This window comes from Seriola lalandi, unplaced genomic scaffold (assembly GCF_002814215.2).
Source record: "Seriola lalandi dorsalis isolate HSWRI2012SDOR001 ecotype SW California unplaced genomic scaffold, Sedor1 jcf7180002054125, whole genome shotgun sequence".
Classification (NCBI taxonomy): Eukaryota; Metazoa; Chordata; class Actinopteri; order Carangiformes; family Carangidae; genus Seriola; species Seriola lalandi.
The window spans coordinates 41,813-61,580 of NW_019524678.1; the positions used below are offsets into that span (position 1 = coordinate 41,813).

The 19,768-nt window shown below is 43.3% G+C and overlaps 1 protein-coding gene across 1 annotated transcript in view; it reads right to left on the reverse strand.

The window, feature by feature from the left end:
• znf827 (zinc finger protein 827) overlaps window positions 1-19,768 on the reverse strand; it is a 64,786-nt gene that overhangs the window by 36,921 nt on the left and 8,097 nt on the right. Inside the window, exons 2-4 of the mRNA XM_023403322.2 lie at window positions 6,524-7,801; window positions 4,174-4,346; window positions 3,384-3,879 (exon numbers count right to left, since the gene is read on the reverse strand). Of these exons, the coding sequence (XP_023259090.1) occupies window positions 3,384-3,879; window positions 4,174-4,346; window positions 6,524-7,801 (1,947 nt within the window). The remainder of the gene's footprint in view (window positions 1-3,383; window positions 3,880-4,173; window positions 4,347-6,523; window positions 7,802-19,768) is intronic.

Here is a 19,768-nt window from a genome sequence, read left to right on the forward strand (position 1 = left end):
TCCTCCCTCCTCCCTCATAGGCCTTGTGGGATTGAATTGAGGCACTGAGACAGTAGTGTAAAAGCAGGAGGGATGAGCTGCTCGTGTACACACTCAATCTGGGTTGGCAGGGAGGTCAAAAGAAATAGAGTCTACAGGTCCCAGGAGGAACTTCCTCACCTCTCCCTCTCTGGCTGCTCCGTGGCATGGGTAACTCTCACTGAGATCTGAGCCCAGTTCTTCTCAGTTTCATAACTCTCTATCTTTAACTCCGCCCCCCAACAAAGGGAGAACTTTGTGATCAAAGAAGCAGCATTCATTAAAACCTATTATCATGCATTCAAGTTCAACATCCTCTCGTCCTGTCTTTTTATATCCTCCCTCATTCTCCTTGAATGATGCCCTGAGTAAGATGTCCGCCACTTGACACTGGACTGACATTGCGAGGAGCCATCTTGGCTCCTCCGGGAGTTGCCTGAGCTTGATTGTGCAGTCTGGGAGTGAAGTGCAACTGGCACCCAGGGGGCAACCATGTGGCGCCGGGGCGTGCGAGATCGAGGGGGAGTTAACTAAGCCGGCCCAGTCCCTGTGCATTCTGGCGGGGTCACAGGATGGCGCTGAGGGCGCTAATCATTTCAAATTATGAATTCCTTTTTAATTATGAATTATGCATAAATTTTTAATTAATCTAATGTTCCCAGGGTTTTTTCCTCCCATCCTCACTCAAGATCTCAATCTAATTACACAGCATTAAGTGGAAGAGTGGCAGGCGTAGCCTCGACCCCGGCGCTGAACCTCGGTCAACCTTTTTCCATCAATCTTGCCTTTGTCTCCAGGCTCATCCTTTGATATTTTGCAACACGGTGAAATGCATCTAAACACGGCCTGAGCCTGGTATACCTTGGAGCAGCATGTTTGTCAAGTTTGTTTGGTTAAAATGCTGTATCATTATGTTATAGAGCAATACACAGCAACTTCACCAGTGGAAAATACTGCTTCTTGAACAGGAACGGCCAGGTACACACCATCAGCTGCATCAACTGTTTCAGTAAAACAAATACCATTAAGGGTGGGGAGAGGAAGACTCAGTGTATTAGACAAGGTCTTTCACCAGAGTACAGCAGCCCTGTGTTAACAGCACTTAATGCAGGGTTTCAGATCACCTCATTCCATTTGTGGATCGTGACATTTTCAGTCTATCCCCTCAACACATATACAGTGAAATCTTCCACCATTTTGTCAGTAATACTTACACAAAGAAAGACAGAATTGTTAGCAGGAGGAAGGTGCCTAGAGGTTATAGAAGTTCAGCTACCCTGTCAACTTACAAGATGTGCATGAAGAAAATTTGTCCCACAACAACTATTGTTGAGATGCCAATCATTAAGTTCCCAACTACTTAAGTAGAGCTAATCAGAGGCCAACAGCAGAGGACTGTGGATTTTTTTTAAACTAAAAAGACCCTGGAAATACCCTTGATAAGTGATTTTTTTATGTTAGAAAAATGTACCAATTGTGTATTTTGAAGCCTAGGAAGCAAATAAAATATAATTCAAAACAGAGCATTTATTCACAAGATTAGAGATGAACACAGTGTACATGCTCTGATTTAGGTCATGACTTTAGTGCTGCGCCACGGTACTTAAACTGATTTTTATGTGCACGTTCTACTCTGCTGCTACCAATCATGGTGGTGCACACAATTTCTGCTTGAGGTGCAATTTAACTGATGAATACCAAAAAAAAAATTTAGCCCCATTGACCATTAGTAAAGCAATGTTTAGAGGCACAAAGCCTTGGTTCTGAAAAGTAAAAAAAAAAAACAGCTCAGCATCAGAACATTCCCAGTGTTTTACTCCTTCATGGCATGCTTAGAATCTGTTATTATTATGCCAAGAATGTCTCCTCTTTTTTACTTATTCCAACACACACCTTAATTGTACACAGAAGTGACATGACACAAGGGTGACAATAACTGAGTCAGATGTGCTTGGCTTAACAGCATTAACAATTTGCACATGGACTGGTTCCTGATCATTGAGATGTGTCATCTTTTAAATATATATTTGCAAAGTCAGCTCTCACAGGGGACAGGTTTCCTGCGTCCATCCTAGTAATACATCAGCTGGGCAGGTTTTTCAGGGATGTTACAGGAATATTTCAAGCCTTTACTATCTGTGACTGTCTATTGTGAAAATACAGTGGACAGTTAGTGAAAATATTGTGTGTGTGTGTGTGTGTCTACTGTACACAAAGGACAATCACAGTGCATATTTATACCTATATTTTCTACATATAAGAAGGCAAAAACCCTGTGTCTGTGCAAAGTGTCACTGCTGTAATTAAGAGACACATCTATCTAAATATAATGTTATTCTTTTAAAGACTACTTACAGGAAAAATAAAATATAATGTATTTAGTCATATATACAGTATTTTGTCTCCTTCAAATCAGCACCATAAGGATAAGTTTTGTCATTTTAAAGGCATGTGGTACTTCCAAGGCAAAGAGTGTGTCCATGGCCAACTTTTCTATCATGCTTGTGGAAAATACACTGAAACTAAGTTTGTGAATAAACCTCTGTGCAGGTGAAGACTTGCATCAATATGCACAGTAATAATTAAATGTTGAAGAGCAGCTCAAACACACATCTTTGTCTGAATCTACCTAAGACCCATGCAGTGTGACCTGGCACATACTGTGTTGGATTCAATTCACTGTTTAAACAGTAACGTCAGTGTGACTTTACATTTTTTCTTTTGTTAATGCCCATTAAAAGTAAAAAAAACAATGTATTTGCCACTGTCAAGAGCTAAAGCTGTTTGTTCACTACAGTTTTGAACTAATTTCCAGACATTTTAGGCTCCCATTGTTTTAAAATCCATTAAAAACAGCTCACAGAGACAAACTGCAGCCTTGACCTGGGACGATAAACATAAAACTGTTTACACTTCTTACGAATGTTATTTCTGGTGACAGTGAAGAATCAAAACAAAACGTAAGGCAAAGGCAAGACAACGTCAGATCAGCACGGATGCCTTCACATTCAAGTCTCAAAGAAGTGAAATACTTATGATAAAAGTGCAACGGCAATGACTGCAGAGTTACAAAGTCAAGTTGAGAAAATGGTACAATAAACAAAACAATTGTGGATTACAGGAGTCAAGCTATTAGTCTGTGTGTGCAAGCTGTTTTATGTTTCTCAAAACCATATAACCGACTGCGGGTCAGACAAAACAAACCATTTGCAGACGTCATCATGGGCATTTTCTTTGCTCTTTGCTGATATTCTATAGGCCAAAGGATTAACAGATTATTAAAATATAAGAAGATTAATCAATGATGAAAATAACTGTTAGTTGCAACCATTTCATCTAATAGTTATTATAAAACGAATGCTAACCTGATAACTTCATAAGCAGATCAGTGGCCGTCTTGGTAGTGATGTCAGGGCTGAAGAGGGAGGCTGTGGTTGGACCACTCGGACTGGATCTGACCCCAACTCCAACCCCAACTCCAGGTAGGTCCAGGGAGTTGGCACTGCTGCTAGGACGTTCCCTGCAAATGCTAAAGGGGGAGAGCACAGACAGGTCTCTCTCCTGTGGCTCCTCCTTGATGTGGACATGATTGGAGGAAGCCTCGACCGGAGGGGACGTCTGCTGCTGAGTGTCTGAGTGCAGCGGGGACACCTCCGTCCCTCTCAGGTCCGCGGAGCCGCTGTCACCCATCAGGGAGCCCTCGCCCTCCGTGTCGGTGGTGAGCTCCTCTTTCACCTTGACGTCTGTGCGGGGGAAGTGCTGGTGGCAGCGCATGTGAAGCTTCAGGCTGAAGTGACGGGAAGAGGTGAAGGGGCAAAGTTCACACTGAAACGTCTCACCCCGGTCCTGGTGCTGATGTACCTGGAAAAGGAGGACAGGTTTAAGTGTCAAATCACTTTTTCTCTCCAACACTACAGCACACAAAAAGAAAGACGTAGCTTTAATTCAGTTACATTTAACAGTGATATTCTGCTACAAACAATCGTGTTTCATTATGGCATGTAGAAGATTAAAAGTTTAACTAAAGCATGCATATCCTTTGATGTTAACAATTATATATCAAGAGCCATAATCAGCACTGATTGAAGATGATGTGGGTGGGGATGACATGGGTTGCAGGTTGACAAGAGAAAGAAAATATCCATATGATCTCACCTTCATGTGGGACTTGAGATTGTCTTTGCGAGCACAGCGGAAGGGACACAGGGGACACTGGTGGCTTTTTAAGCCTGTGTGGATGACCATGTGTCTCTTCCAGTAGCTCTTGCGTTTGATGACCAGTCCACACACAGGACACTGGAATGGTTTGCCGCCATCCTCAGGAGAGCCTTGAGGGGACCAAAGGTCATTGTTACCATTTACAGAGAACATTTGATACATTTCAGAATCTATTCATCAGTCTTATGGAGCGTGGAAAAATGTATTATGTTGCTGGAATATACCTCCATTACTGAAAGGAAATAAAAATCACTCTATCCAAATGCAGACTACAGTATTCACAGATCTGCAAGAGACAACTCCTGCACACCTAATGGTGAAACTATCAAGGGAAAAGCCAGCTGGAAGCAATGGAACAATGGAAGTAAAAACTCAAGCATGTTTTAGTATCTCGATTATTGTTGTTGGCTTCATATCCGGCATCCATTACTGTTTAATTGGTCTTATTAGAAAGAGGCATGATTGCATTACAAATTCTACAAGGGCCTGTCAGGATGGCTTCATAAGTATTCCAGCGCCGTTCCTTGAAAAACATCTGGTAATCAGTGTTTGGTGAAATTACTGTGCTCAGCCATTCATTGACCTGAGGTGTAAAACCTCGAGACTGCCTATTTGCAACAATAAACTGCCATCTGCGGCCCAACCTCTCTAAGCACAGCAGAGATCACAATGCAAAAACGACTTCTGCTTACACTAAGTTGAGGCATGTGAAGCAGAAACAAAGCAGGAGAGTGAAAATGTGTGTGAGTTTGGTACCTCTATCTTAGCACTTAAGGTGTCTGTTTCCTCAGTAATCACAACCATCTTTTGGAAAAAGGGAATAAGCTTTCCCTGTATATGCAAAGTGCAGAACATAACAGAGCAATACAATTTTATAGTGGAATTGGCAAGGGACAACAATAAAACACGACATGACAGTCAATAATCAAGGTCACATTTTTCAGTCTGGCGACCAAACAACTACCTGCATTTTTACAGCGCTGCTCGACCTTGAAGGCTCACGGGTTAGAGCAGACCCCCTTTTTAGCATGCAGATCACAGAATATTACATCAACGGCCTCATCTGTCTGAAGTCAATTTGATCCAGCCATTTTAGATTTGGCGGGGTTGCGACACAATCCCTCAAAAGTGCCCATCCATCTCTCTGAAAACATTCTGTGCTCCCTAAAGACTACTTAGTTAGAGCCTGCACTTTGAAGCTTTCTTTCTCCCTCTGCAAGAGTGAGATCTTTGTGTGCACCCTTGTTTGGGTTATATGTCTGCATCTGAGTACACACTTATACTGCATGACCATTTGTGAGTTACGGAGAGAGAGAGAGCATAAGAAGGAGAGAGAGAGTGTGCACGCATCTGTATCCAGTCAGTGGAAAGTATGATGTGTTTGGCCTTAAGTCTGCTGTGCTGATCAGTGCAAAGGGCTCTGGTTAGTGGGGGTTGAAGCCAGGAGGAGGCTGCCGAGATGGATATGGACTCCAGGGCTCCCCACTGTGCCGAGCACACACTGACGGCCCCCTTTTGGCAGCACGCACATCCGAGCACAAACGAGCTGGTCTGGGACGGCAGTGAGGTCTCAGTCGGAACCCCCCGTTGAGCCCACAGACCATTTCCCAGACTAGAAGGCCAGCCAGGGCTGTTTTCTCTCGGCTATGCTCTCTGCTCGGCTGACAGTTAAGCTGAGGCTACACTACTCACTACATCAGCGGCAGTGAGGTGAGAACAAAACCATTACAAAACTAGGGAAAACACAGAAGTTCAGCATTGTGCTTTCTGGTGGTATCCTGGTGACAAGGAAACCTGCTACTCTCCCACACTATTTGGAGTTGAGCTTCAATTGTAATATTAGTTTTAATTTATTAGTACTAACAGTTTTAATGCGCATTTAATGGCATCAGCTGAATGGGAAGAAGTTTAATGATGGGGGAAAGATTTATCTTGAACTTCAGGTAAATTTGTACAATTATTTCTTGAAAGCAAGGGCATAGTGAAAGAGGATGAAAACGTTCCATGAATGAAGTGCAGCTGAAATGATCTTGAACCGTCAGTCTAGCAAGCTTTTTTGGAGCCTGATTCTGTGTCACAAGGCAACAATGTAGCGTACTTTATGTCACTGAATAGAAAGAGAAAAAAAAATCCAAAAATGTACCTAACACAAGCTGAGCTCTACTCTTGTCTGTATTAGTGACCACTATACCATTATTTTGATTTACATAAATATATATAATATTAGTGTGTGTATAGTGATTTCTATACAGACATTATTATCTTGTTTATTGTCGACTTTGATTACCTGCTTGGCTGCTTGGTTTGCCTCTGCCCTTTGGAGTAGAGGGCAACAGCAACTCTAGGCTCTGGGTGGGTGTTGAGGGCGTGGGGGCCTTCTGATTCTTGTCCAGCAGGGGCTTCACATCCTCTTGGAGGACCCCAGGAGTCGCCAAGGGGGAACCTTCCTTCTTCTCTGCCAGCAGGTTTCCTGCTGCCCTGGCTGCCACCTCTTTGAGCAAGGCAGCAGAGGAGGTCATTGACACAAGTGAGAGAAAGGAACTTGCTGAGGCTTGGTGGTCAGTAGCAGCACTTGCCGTTGACGAAGCTTGGCTCCGCTCACTGACCTTCTTGGAAAGTGCAGCGAGGGTGGAGCTAGCTGACTGTGGGCTAAACGGAGAGTTGAAGGCATCAAAGCGCACGACCTCGTCTCCTCGACCTGCCCCTCCGAGGGCGGGCACTGCAGATGAGGCCGAGGTGGACGAGGAGGAAGAAGTTGTTGAGGAGGCGGCCACGGCATTCTTGTCTTGAAGCACAGCATTTGCTGCTGCTTTCAACTTCTGGATTGCAGAGTCCGGGGACAGGCTGGAGCCGCAGGGTGTGGAGCAGCTGGCCGGTGGCCACTTATCTGCAACACCTGCCCATACAAACCCACTGCCGTTGCTAGGGGTGACAGAGTTAAAGGGGTCATGGGGCTCTTGCTTAATGTTGGTGACTGAGGGTGCCAAGGAGGCTGGTGAGGCTGAGCCGCTGTTGTTGTTGTTATTAGCCAGTTTTCGGGCAAGAGCACTTAACTGGTGGGCATGGTGGGAAGACGGGGAGAGGGTCAAGGGTGGGGCTAGACCAATTGGAGGAGACTCCCCTCCAGCACCCCCCCTGGATGACCGACCCAGGAGCTCCCCAGTGTCAAGTTTCAGCGACCCAGCCTCTAGGAGGCGTCGTAGGTTACTGCTGAGGGGTTTTCCCAGGGCTCGAGACGCTGCCTCGCCATACAGTGATGATACCACAGAGGAGAGTGTGTCCTGGGCCGAGAATGCACCTCCATCCAGTCCAAGAAGTTCCAAAGAGGCACGATGGACAGGTGTGGGGCAACCCAGTGAGCTCTCACCTCCACAGGTATCGTGGTCCCCAGACCCACTGCTGACTCCAGGTCGTTCATCAGGCGAAGAGCCCCTGGGCAGGAGGAGCTCATCCTGGGTGTCTCCATAAGACGACGACTCTGATCGTGTGTCAGAAGCATTCCCAAACCAGGCCTCCTCCTCCACAGCACCGCCATCAGGCCCCCCTTCCTCGTTGCTGTCCACATCTGGAAGCAGAGTGAAAACATACAAGTTACCTCAAGGGAACAGAAATAAATACTGTAAGTACTGTAACAAAGATACCACCATGTTGCTCTCGTGGACAGTTAGACTAGGCATAATCTTTGAGCTAAAAACTTGACAAAGAGTTGTTAACATCAAGCACTTATTACTAAGAGTTAAGTAGAGGGCATAGTCATAGCCTCTGGCTGACTGCAGATGGCTTTCAACACTGGAAATTAGTATTAACTATTCACTTTTATTATTTCCCATGTTTGCTTGTCTGATCTTTCAGAGCAATTAGTGATCTGTACCATGTGGAGCCCTAACTGGGACTACAATTTTCAACATTCATAACACAATTACCTGCACAAACCCAACTCAAATAGCCATTTAAAGTGCAAAAATACACTTCAGTGCTCAGCAAGGACACGACTAAAATGACTTCCACCACAAATTCAACCTCTTTCTTATATAATGGCAGCTTTCCACATGGCGCATCCAGGATGTTTGAGTAATTTAGATTTTTCTGTCCTTTTTTAACAATATTTTTCCCACCCTTGGTCTAAAAGAGTCTAGTAAAGGGGTTACCATGACAACAGGTCCTTCTGGGAGGCTAGACAGCAAAGATTAGGGTAATGGAGGTTACAGAACTAGATTAATATTCATGAGCCTGCAGATACCACCGGGGAGCCAATAAGGATAGGGTTAAGGTCACCAAGGGTCATTAATATACACTTCATGTATCAATATTCATAAGCAAAACATTACAGCTTGCCAGACAAGGGCGAACAAAGAAAAGTGAATATTCCTGATACATATTAACAAACCTCCATAAGAATATGTCAAAAGCACCAGGCCTGGGCAAAACAAAATGTCAAAACTGACTTTTTTCTTTTCTCCTCTTTGGGTTACTGTACACAGCCTCACAAAACATCTGATAAAAAAGGAATTGGCTGAGATTTCGGAGAAAACTAGGCACTCGTACAGTGGCAAAAACATGAAGCTACGAAAGAATTATTTAAAATGTCTCACACACCAACATACGTCTTCACCCTCACGACCCTGACAGAGGCCTAGTGGGTCTGCTCCGTGTTTACAGGCAAAGGCAAAACGGTTGCCAGGCAACCCAGCCCAGCAACCTGTTGGGATCATTAGAGTTGGCTGACATCTGGCCAGCGCAGCTCACCGTAGTCCACAAAGGTGACCACAATCACAACACACTATGACCGCTACTCTTCTGCTGCAACAGATATCAAACAGGGCTTACACACTTTCCAATATCCTCTCATCTCTCAACACATACACACTTCCATCTAACGTGTTACAGAAACACACTAACACTGACAGAAAATGCCAGGTGCTCAGAACCAATGCAACAGATTATGTCATAATATTGGCCCTAGGGCTTTTAAAACTAGCCCATGTATAATACACTTCACATAAACAAACAAGATGTAAGAGACTAATACACAGCATGCATGACCCTTCTCATTTTTAATACTTTTCTAAAGGTGAATGAAAACACCAAAATGTGAAGATTGTGAACCCAATTTCCCATGCTCCTTGAAGCCATTTTGCCACCTGAGTAGGGTTAACAGGAATGAAAGAGAGGGAGAGGGAGAAAGCGCCAATGAGTCATGCAGGGCAGGGCTTGACCCATTTCCATGTGACATGCGAAAAGCAGCAAGAACCACTAATGGCTATAATGTGGTTAGAGGGAAATCGCTAGATTGCTGACCCAAGGTCTCAGCTTTGAGGCTGAACTCTCATGCTTCCTAGGTTCAATCTTAAACCTCAGGGTTAGATGCAGCAGAATGCAACACTACACCACAAGGCTTCTGCCAGTGCTACATTGCACTGATGCACTCCACTACCATGGCTTGTGTGTCACAGACGAACCACCCCTGTGGGCGGAATGACATTTCCCAAGGTCATGGTCTCCGGCCCGAGCTCTAAGGGGGCTTCATCTGAGCTCTGTCCTCACGACTGCTGCTGTATGCCTACCACACGCGTGGGGACAAACTTATGCATGTGCATACATGTTTAAACTACAAACACACAGCCAAGAATATAATTAATGCTTAAGTGTTCCCCCACTGAAATTTTTTTCTGACACACATTCTACTGCTTTGCCTCCGGTACAGTGGCTGGCTCAGCGACAGTTACTATAACCCCCCCCCCCCCAGTGATGGAGGCACGAAGATCCAGGCCGAGGCGGCAAGCGTCTGCCACTGAAAGGGAACCATTTAGCGGTGTAATGGCGGGGATGACTTGCATGTTGAGACAAACAGCTGCGGGGTGCTCAGCAGTCTGGATCTGTTATCACTCACACACGAGTGATTCAGTGGTGCAGCGGCAGGGGATTTTCTCTCCGGGCCACAGAGATGTATAGCGCCACCACATTATAGACAAAGAGGGAGCCATAACAAGTTAAAGTGCAGGCTGAGGCTGCATAGAGAGAGGACCAAAAGACTGGCTAGAATAAACTGTCCTGAGTTTGACCAGAGATGTACACTGAGCAACTAAAACTATTTTGATGTTGCACCTCTGCAACTTACAGTGTTTGGACATCTATTTGTTGGTGTAACCTGTCACAAAAAAAAAACAGACAGCGAGCTCACAGCCTGTAACTACAGCTGAAAACAGTTGGATATTTCAGGTAGTAGACTTGTTCATTGTTTCACCATGCAGTGCTGTCAACAATCTCCATTTGTGAACTTGGCAGGATTATTTTGGCCATGGTTTTTCTAGGTCAGCAAGGGGTACACGTGTGTGTGCGTGCATGCACATACAAGTACAGTACAGGAGTCAGCGAGACTTCACCTAACCTTGTCACACAGAATGATTGCTGGTAAAGGGAATAGTGCGAATTAGAGAAGGGAGAGAAAAGCAAGGGACTGGAGTAAAGGTAGGTCAGGAGGTCACCCACCACATGACTTGTGTGAGGCTGCTGACTAACATATTCCCTCTCTCTCTCTCTCACTGTCTTTCTCACACACACACACACACACACACACACACACACACACACACACACACACACACACACACAAAGCTACTCTGTGACTTAGCCAGGCATGAAAATTGGCCTCGCTGACCCCAGGCCTGAACAGGGTAGGGGGAGAGGAGACGGGAGGGTGAAGGAAAGAAGGGAGAGATAGAGGGATGGTTAAGGGAGGGGCTGATTTGGCTGGGCAGGAAAGAAGAGGAGGCCATTAGCCGATTAAGGCTGGACGGGGGTGCATCAATACTGTGCCGATGTCAAAAGGAGAGTCATGCCCATGAGCTAATATAGCAATGAGAGAGAGGGAGCGGGAGATAGAGAGAGAGGTAGTGCAGGTCAGGGAATCACTAAAATCGCAAAGATTACTGACCGCAAAGCCATAAAAAAAATGAGATAACATAAAAGACTGCCACAACATACCAAGACTAAAGCCATCACATTTACATCACCAAAATGATTAGCCTCACATCTTTCCTGCTATGACTGGGAGCGTGTGATGGTACTGTGTGTCCATGTGTGTGTGTTTTGGGCTGGGTTAAGGAGGCAGAGCAGGGGTGAGGACATAGGAAGGAAGGCGGTGAGTATAGATGTGGTGAAGAAGGAGCCGCGGCGGTAATTAAGTGTCCGGCTGGGCCCTGGCGGGGGTTGCCACGGCCGCGGGCTATGCTAATGAGCACGCCCGGCAGTCAGGGCTGCCTTATTAGTGCTCGCTGGACAATATGGTGGGAGAGACGCTCTACTGGCGGGCTCACGTCTCTGCAAATGACTAACAGTCCTCCCGAGGAGGAAGGTAATTCCGTTAATTGGGACACACTGGATCAGGATCGCTTCCCTTCCTTTTTCCATAATCTCTCATTTGCTTGATCTCTTTCACACCAGCGTGCTCTCTTTTCTTCTTGTACATGTTCCCCTTCATCCCATCCCCACTTTCTCCCATCTCCATAACGAGGAGGACAAATATCAAAAATAAAGAAATAATTAAAACACAGATGCTCTAAATAAATCCAGCTGGATGTGTGGGAGCTAGCGTACATATATCACACCCCCCTTCACATGAATTTATGCACCATCAATCTGTTAAATGCTGCTGTTCTTTTGCAGGAGCAACATGATAATTGCTCCAAAGTTTATCCATCACAATCACGTTATTTCCCAAAGGAAGTTGATGAAACATGACAACCAACAAGGGAATGGATAAGACGTGATCACTGAGGCAAAGTGTCAGACAATGGAGCACCAAACTTGTACCCTATGTTGGGCAGTAACACCTCTTTCCTTTATATTAACCCAGTCATTTGAAATGTTCATTAGATAAACTATACTCTTAATAGGAGTACTTATGATATACAGACATATATGTAGTCAGTTATAAAGAGGCAATCAAGGCCTTTACTTTCAGTGAGTTGAAAAACTGACACCTATTTTTCTTCCATGCAAGAGTAAGCTAAACCATTAAACATCTGTCTAGTGATTAATTATGTTGACACAATGTCAAGATCCATGGGGGGAAAAAATCCTCCGCGTATTGATCAACGTTCATGTTAGATATTCAAACATTATAAAAACTCAGAATCGACTCCTCTATTTCATCTTCAGCTCTCTCTGTTATCCTGTCCAACTGGAAGTCTGTGACAAAGACATAAAGACCCCATCTTTTAGTTGGAATCTGAGGTGAGGTGATACTCTCAGTGAGGATCAAGGTTCAGGCAGCAGGGCTATATATAATGGCGGTTGAGTCTTATTGAAATGTAGTGCAAATTACCATCTGTGTATTTTCGGCCTTGGCCTCCGTGGTTTGTGGGTACTTTGGGCGGCATGCCAGAGGTGAAACAGGAAGGAGAAGTGTTCTTGGAAGAGAATGAGACGACTGAGAGCCCCAGACCTCTGAAATTCCTCATTGCAGATGAAGTGCACTTTACCCCCTGGTTTATTTTTCCCTTCCATTTTTAGCATCTCATGTTAAAAAAAAAAAAATCTTGCTCATAACCTCAGATGTGTCATCAAAGCTATGGATCTAAACTGCTGGAGGGAGAGAAGTGGTATGTCTATTGCATCTTTGCAGGATAAACTGACACATTACTAACCAAATGTTAGTCACTTTATTGTCCTACCCTGGAGTAATAGAACCTGGACTTGAAGTTAGTGTGCCACTGAACATGCTTCGGACAGACCGTGTCATGTTGTACATGTGTTATGGTAATGTTTGTATTAGTTACGTGTAATTTACTGTGCGCCTGTACTGTTTCACAGTATGTGACAGCTGAACATGGGTTTTACATATATTACTGTATTGAAAATGAGTGTAAAAGTTGGTGGAAATTGCCTTGGGGGGGCTTCTTCTCAGGAATGCACTGAGGATGTCTGAACAGCAAGCATGTGGCATTTTTAGAGTAATACAGTTACAAAGGCATAGAGAGCAGCAGAAACACATACTAAGTGAATACTTGATAAACATTCATGCTTCATGCTAATTTACTGTCATAGGGTTAAAAAAAAGTTAGATTGATTTGTTGCCAAGTAGCACAGAATATGAATTTAGTTCAATTGCACTGACCTGTGATTTATTTTGAAATTTTGCCAAATTCCTGAACAGATAAAGTCAATTACCTATTCCATAGGCAACATCATGCTGCAAATGTGTGCATGTGGTGTGAGACCATTACAGCAACGACTATCTGAGTAATTAAACAACCAGAAATAAAAATACTATATTGTATATTGAAATTTCAAACTTTTTCATCTCACTTAAGAACATCATCTGTAGTTAAACCCATAGAGCATCTCACTAAATGTTTAGGATTATCATTGTAGCAGTAATTTGCAGCTCAGGCTTGAAATCAAACTGCATTACGTGGCTAATGACACTAATTGGTGAGTGAAAACAGGCCAACGCGCTCTGTCACTGTCCCAAAAACAGCATCAGAACGTTTGAAACATCCATTACACATGAGACTGTCAAATCCCATCTCAGTCTACCAGTCCCCAATTCAACTCAGTGGACAAAAGGGCAGGCACTTTCTAGTCACTGCACCATACTATCAGAGACTGTCAAGGTAATGTTTGTGTATTTACTTCTAGTATTTCTTGAAAAGTCTACAAAGAAATGCCAGGCCCGCTGCAATGGTGCTTTCACGTGCCATCATACAGACAGGATAACGTGACTTCCCTCATTAGAAATTAGTCTGTGAAGGTGTTGCTGTTGCTTGATGGTAGAGCACCACTGTCACCGATTCTCAACTTAGGGAGAACCATTCTCTCAAACAGTGCGTAGATCATACATATTAACATCAAAACAATGACTGGGGTGGTAAGAAGACACTGACATCTCAGCCTGATCAAATTAAAAAAAAAACTTCAATGTATATTCTGGTTCTTTGTAGAGAGGTTTGTAAAAATGTTTCATTTCTATTCTATGTTTCTTTCAGAAAATACAGCCCCTGCAAAGGCATAGTTACACATTTCAACTCTTCCTTAGCCTTTGGTAGTCTCTTATAGCACGCCTGAACTCTTTCTTAACCTGTCTGTGCAGTTGCATTCAGTTATGAATATAAGATGAAAAATGCTGACCATCACTCAAGGGGGAGTGACTGTGAGAGTTTGTGGTAAGTGAACATTAAGGAGCCTTCAGCAGTCCGTGATAATTTCCCTGAATTCTTTCTTTTATATACAGTTGATTTCAGTTGTGACTATAAGATGCAAAGACTGACTGTTAATCACGGAGGTGACTGTGGCAGCCTCTGTGCGTGGTGGCATCAAGGACATCATAATGATAAGCCCAAACATAGCCAACTGTTATCAAAACTGTCAGTGGCAGCTATCAGTCAATCAACAAATTATTAATGCATAAAATAACCAGACAGGAGTGTCAGTCTTTGGCTTACCCAATGATTAATATTTTGCCTCATTTTGATGCAACAGAACTCAAGATATATACATCATCATATCACACACTCCTACATGATGATTTTTCTGAGCTCCTGAAAAAAACAGGACTATCATCAAATCAACGTAAGAAAGTGCAGAAATATCATGGGTTAATTTGCTGCCAGTGTCGGTCATGGATATCAGGTGCCTCTGTGGTAAGTGAAGGCACTAAAAGTCCGTGTGACTGACAAATGTATGATAGTCATGATAGAAATCCCAACACTGATGCATTCATGACATGAGCCAGTCTAAACAGCTCTCCAAACTACTGGATCGCTGACCAGCTCTGAAGTGGCATTGATTCTGACTGGGTAAATAAAACACAACATAAAGGAGGGTGGGCCAGTAGCACAGCAGAAAGGTGAGGATTAACTGGCTAATTACAGTGTATGAAATACTCGCAGCATACTGGTATTCCTATGACTCTAGTTTGGCCAATAAACTGACCTGGGTCAACTGCTTACTTGCCCTGGGCCGCTGAATAATTTGTACTGTCAGACTCTATTCCAAAATTCTTATCTTATTGTGAATGACTTATTCGCTGCTTCCAGTGTTTTAGGTAATGAGTCACTTTTTTTTCTTTTAAACATGCTTCACAGCACTGGTAAATAATCTTAAGCATGGAAAATAAGAACTCATGTCCAACAAGGTTGTACACACCTCTTATCTCTTAGAGCAATTCTATGTGAGGCTCATTATTGAATGAATAAGAAAATCCACATGATAATTTGACTGATTTGAATAAAAGCTGCAGTGGCAATGTATCAAATGTCAAAGGTCAAATGTACACTCACTGCCACTGGATGTAATTTATTGGTTTGTTGATAAAAGCTTATATAATTTCCCAAATAACAAATTCTTAAATAAAAAATTTAAAATGTTTGGGGGCAACAAGTTTTCATCCAAGTAGAGTAAGGAAATAACCTCCAAAACAGCAAGGTGTCAGTAAAAGGTTATTACTCCAGCAGCATAAATCTAATCCCAGCTTTTAAAACTGCTGATTAAAAGATTTTGGGTATGGAAGGAGCCACAATTACGTTTCATTATACCATTTTATTAATCCTAATTTTCATTGTTTAACTACTTTAAGTATTCCTTAGGTGGTTTTAGGCTTTTATGCTCTTTCATTGTATTATTGTACCATTGCTATGAGCTAAAGACGCAATACAATATTGCTTTAATTTCAATACAAACATTGTCTATCCAGAATTTGTAATCATGAGTCATATTATAACACTTCAATGATTTTGGAAAGCCAGATAAAAGCCAGATGCCAAGTCTGTCTGTAACCAGCCAAAAAAAACAATCCTTTCATTTCTGAAAAAGCAGTAGGCAATTCAGAAGGACGCTGTTGAGATGGCATGTTCCCTTACACAAATTAAGACTAACTGATCTAAAGTAATTACTGAAAAGCAATACTAACTAAGTGTTTACATTGTCTTTTCACTGATAGATTTACACCATAGACTTAGGAACTCATGTATATCTACAGCTGAGTCGATCATCTATCAGTTCATATGGCAAACATTTTTGTATGTATATGTGAGTAAATAATACCTGTGAAATTTAAAGTAAATGCCTTACAGTTAGGGGGCAAATTCATTCATGGGCTCATTGATAAATGCTGCTGATTGCCAGTTTTGTGTCTAAACACTTTACATCAAAGACCAATCTCTTGATTCTGTGAGAAAGAGCTGATCATATTCATAAAGACTTCACCCGTTCTGTCTCATAGGGATAGGCATATGTGGGTGGCATCCTACTTTGTGAAACCAAATAAAGGCAAACAAACACATGCAGCACCCTTAAAAAGACCACATATGGTAGGAAATAAAACTTAAACTGCTACATGCGCATGTATGAAAACTGTGCCTCTGACATATTTGTGCTCACAACAGCACTAATGTTTTTACGTTTGTTATTCAAACATGTTATTCCTATAAATGTTCATGCTAGTTTGCTTGCTTTACGTGTAATTGGTAGTTTTACATTTGATTGACACTAACCAGATCAATTTGCTGTGCTGCAATAGTTGATTTACTAGGAATCACGTACACCGTGTTTCCTACACACTGACATAGTAAGATACAAAAGATAGCACAATATACAGCAGTTTGTTATAGCTACTATGGAAACAACTAATATTTTCCAGTGCTCATTTACTTTTCACATTTTCATCGTTTCAAACACTGAGTAATTAGCATGTCCCCTCTTCAACGAACATAACTCCCTGGTGTATTTGCTTTATATCAGGAAAAATTTTCATGAATACAGCTCAGATAACCATTTAATGTGGTTCTGAAAACTACTAATTATAAGCCACTTGACATACAAGTGAGATCAATTTTTCTTCCAGTTGACAAAGTAACCTCATTCAACCGAGACGTGGACGTCGCGCTAGCATTCTCAAGAAGACAGGGTACATTCTTTGAAACAAGTGCGAAAAGAACAGGCCATCACCCTGCTGCGTAGTTTTCTGGCATACCGAAGCTCCTCACAGAGGTGATTGTGTGGCTGTGGAAGAGAAGTGAGAGAGAGTAGGAGGGTGGAAGGTGGGAGTGTGTACAGCGTCCATGTATTGTTTGTAAATCACCCTACTGGCAAAAGGGACACTCGGTTCTATAGCAGCCAGTCCACCCAGGGATACAAAGCAAGGTCCGGTGGGAGGTGGGGGGAGAGTGAGAGGTAATTCTATATGTGCATGTATGTATGTAAGGGGACAGTGTGTTAGAGCGATGGAGGCAGTTTCTGTTAGAGACACTCAGAAAGGACGGCAGGGGAGAATGAGCAGAGGAGCGAAGAAGACGAATGGGGAGGGGGGATCTTGAGAATTGAGGGGGAGGAGGGGGTGGGGACTTTTTTATGGTGGTATTGGTTTGACGGCTGTTTGGCAGAGGCGCCCAAGGCAGTGCCTGCTTGGATTTTAGCCTGTCACTTAGGACAGGGACACTAATCAGGATTGGTCCCGGTCCCTACCCCAGGAAAGGGGGAGCACTTTCAGGCCATTATCAAAAAAAGGAAAAAAAAGGGAGCAAGAGAGGGAGAAGAATTGCTGTGGCACAGCAGGAAATGCTAACCGCTAACCTCATTTACATGCAGGTCCAGGGAGAATGGGGGGGGGGGGCTTATTCCATTTCCAATCTCCATGTTAAATGCTGGCCAGGGCAGCTGATGGGAATGAGAGGCATTGTTCGCCCCATGCTGCTCTTTCCCTCTCTGTTATACCAATACCTGCCTCGCTTTCTTCAAGGTTTAAAAAGAGACATTGCCTCGGTAATTTCAATCTCAACCTGAAATCTATATGAACCTGACATACGATGTATGCGGCTGTTTACTTTGTGCAGACAGTGTACTGCAACCAACCCTCATAGGTCTATTTGTTCTGTCATAACCAGGTTGTGACCTGAGGCTGCCGCATTCAAAGCCATCCTTCACCCACTGAGTCTGTTCTGTGGCATAATGATTGCTATGACAACCATCACTTAAAGCCACGGGTAGGTGGAGGAGAGATGTCAGCTTCTCGTCTACTCTTCTGATGATCTCATTTCTGGCTGGCAGGTACAACAAGGTCAAACCACTGAAACTGGAAAAGTGGCTGCTTGCTACATGCAAATGACAGAACCCAGTTTCCAAACAATTACACTGCCCTGTCCAAATCGACATGGGGCTCTCTCTGAGAACCACAAGGTGGGGGATAAAAAAAAAAAAATCAGGGGAGTCAGAGAGAATGAGATGTAGAGGGAGGGATGGCTGTCTTTGGCCAGCTATGAGCACAAAGTCTGGCTGTGCGTGCCAAATGAGGTTTTTAAACGGTTTTTCTGGGAGGATTTGTGCTAATCTAGAAAACCTTCTGGAGGAAGTGCAAATACATCTGCCGCTGACCACTCCCCTGTAGAGTACGAGGGATTAATGACATGGCAATCTGAACCAACATGGCCCCCATTCAAAACACTCGTGGGGAGTGGGAACATACGGGCAATCACGAGCTGAGGCATCTGATTCAGTTCTTTTACAGAATAGCTCGCTACCTACGTCCATTCATTCATTATGCTAACTCTGCTAATTTGTCCAGCTTCATTTGTTTCTACTTATGGTTATGGCTCTTACAGGTAACATAAGATACAAGGCTCCTCACACAGAATGAAATACCCAGTGATTAGCTAATCTCATTAGCATCACAAGGGCAAAATCAAGTGACAGAATTACCAATTACCCTTGGTAAACAATGAAAGGATGAAACTTGAGTCATATCATTCTTTTAGTGTTATGACTACATTGTGCAAATGGGGAAGCCTCATCTACAACACTGAATTAGTCAAGATGCTCACCTGCATTTTCATAATCATAAATAACCTCATACTGCACTGACAATGGCTTTTTCAGAGATGACATCACATCAATGATTTTAACTTCTCAGGATTTTTGTCCCGCAGCCAAACACTTCCACTCTCCTTTTAGAGGTGATATATTGTTTCCCTAGAGAGCTGTCACTGCCTTATGGTCCTACTATCCTGTGTCTGTAACAGCCCCCCTCCTTCTCTTTACTTTTAATCTCCCTATAAAACTGATCCTACGTCCCAGAAAGCTGCAGACGCACAGCTGTTAGCCTGGCTAGTTAAAGACATTAGCCTGTCCCTTGCTCTTGACTGCCTAAATGTGCAATGTGGAAACACGTCCACACCAAGAGGAGAGAGGGGTTAGGCTGGCTTGTGCACTAAAGGCTAACTAGAGCCAGGCTGTGCTTGAGAGAGAGCGTCTATGTGCATGTGTAAGAGGCCTCCTGCCCTCCTCTACCCACACAGGAAGTGAGGTCATCTCATAGCACTGTGCTGTGCTGACTGCATTCAGCGAGGGCGACAAAGATCAACATGTTGGCCAGAAGCCATTTTAAGCCCCCTAGCAAAATATACATATGCTGATGACCTAATCTGAATTATTCTGTTTCAAAGAGCAGCTTTATGGAAAATCAATGTATAATATTCTAAGTTTATAGGGAAAGTCAAAAAGCAATAACCAAAGCAGAATCCATAGCCAAAAAACTAAA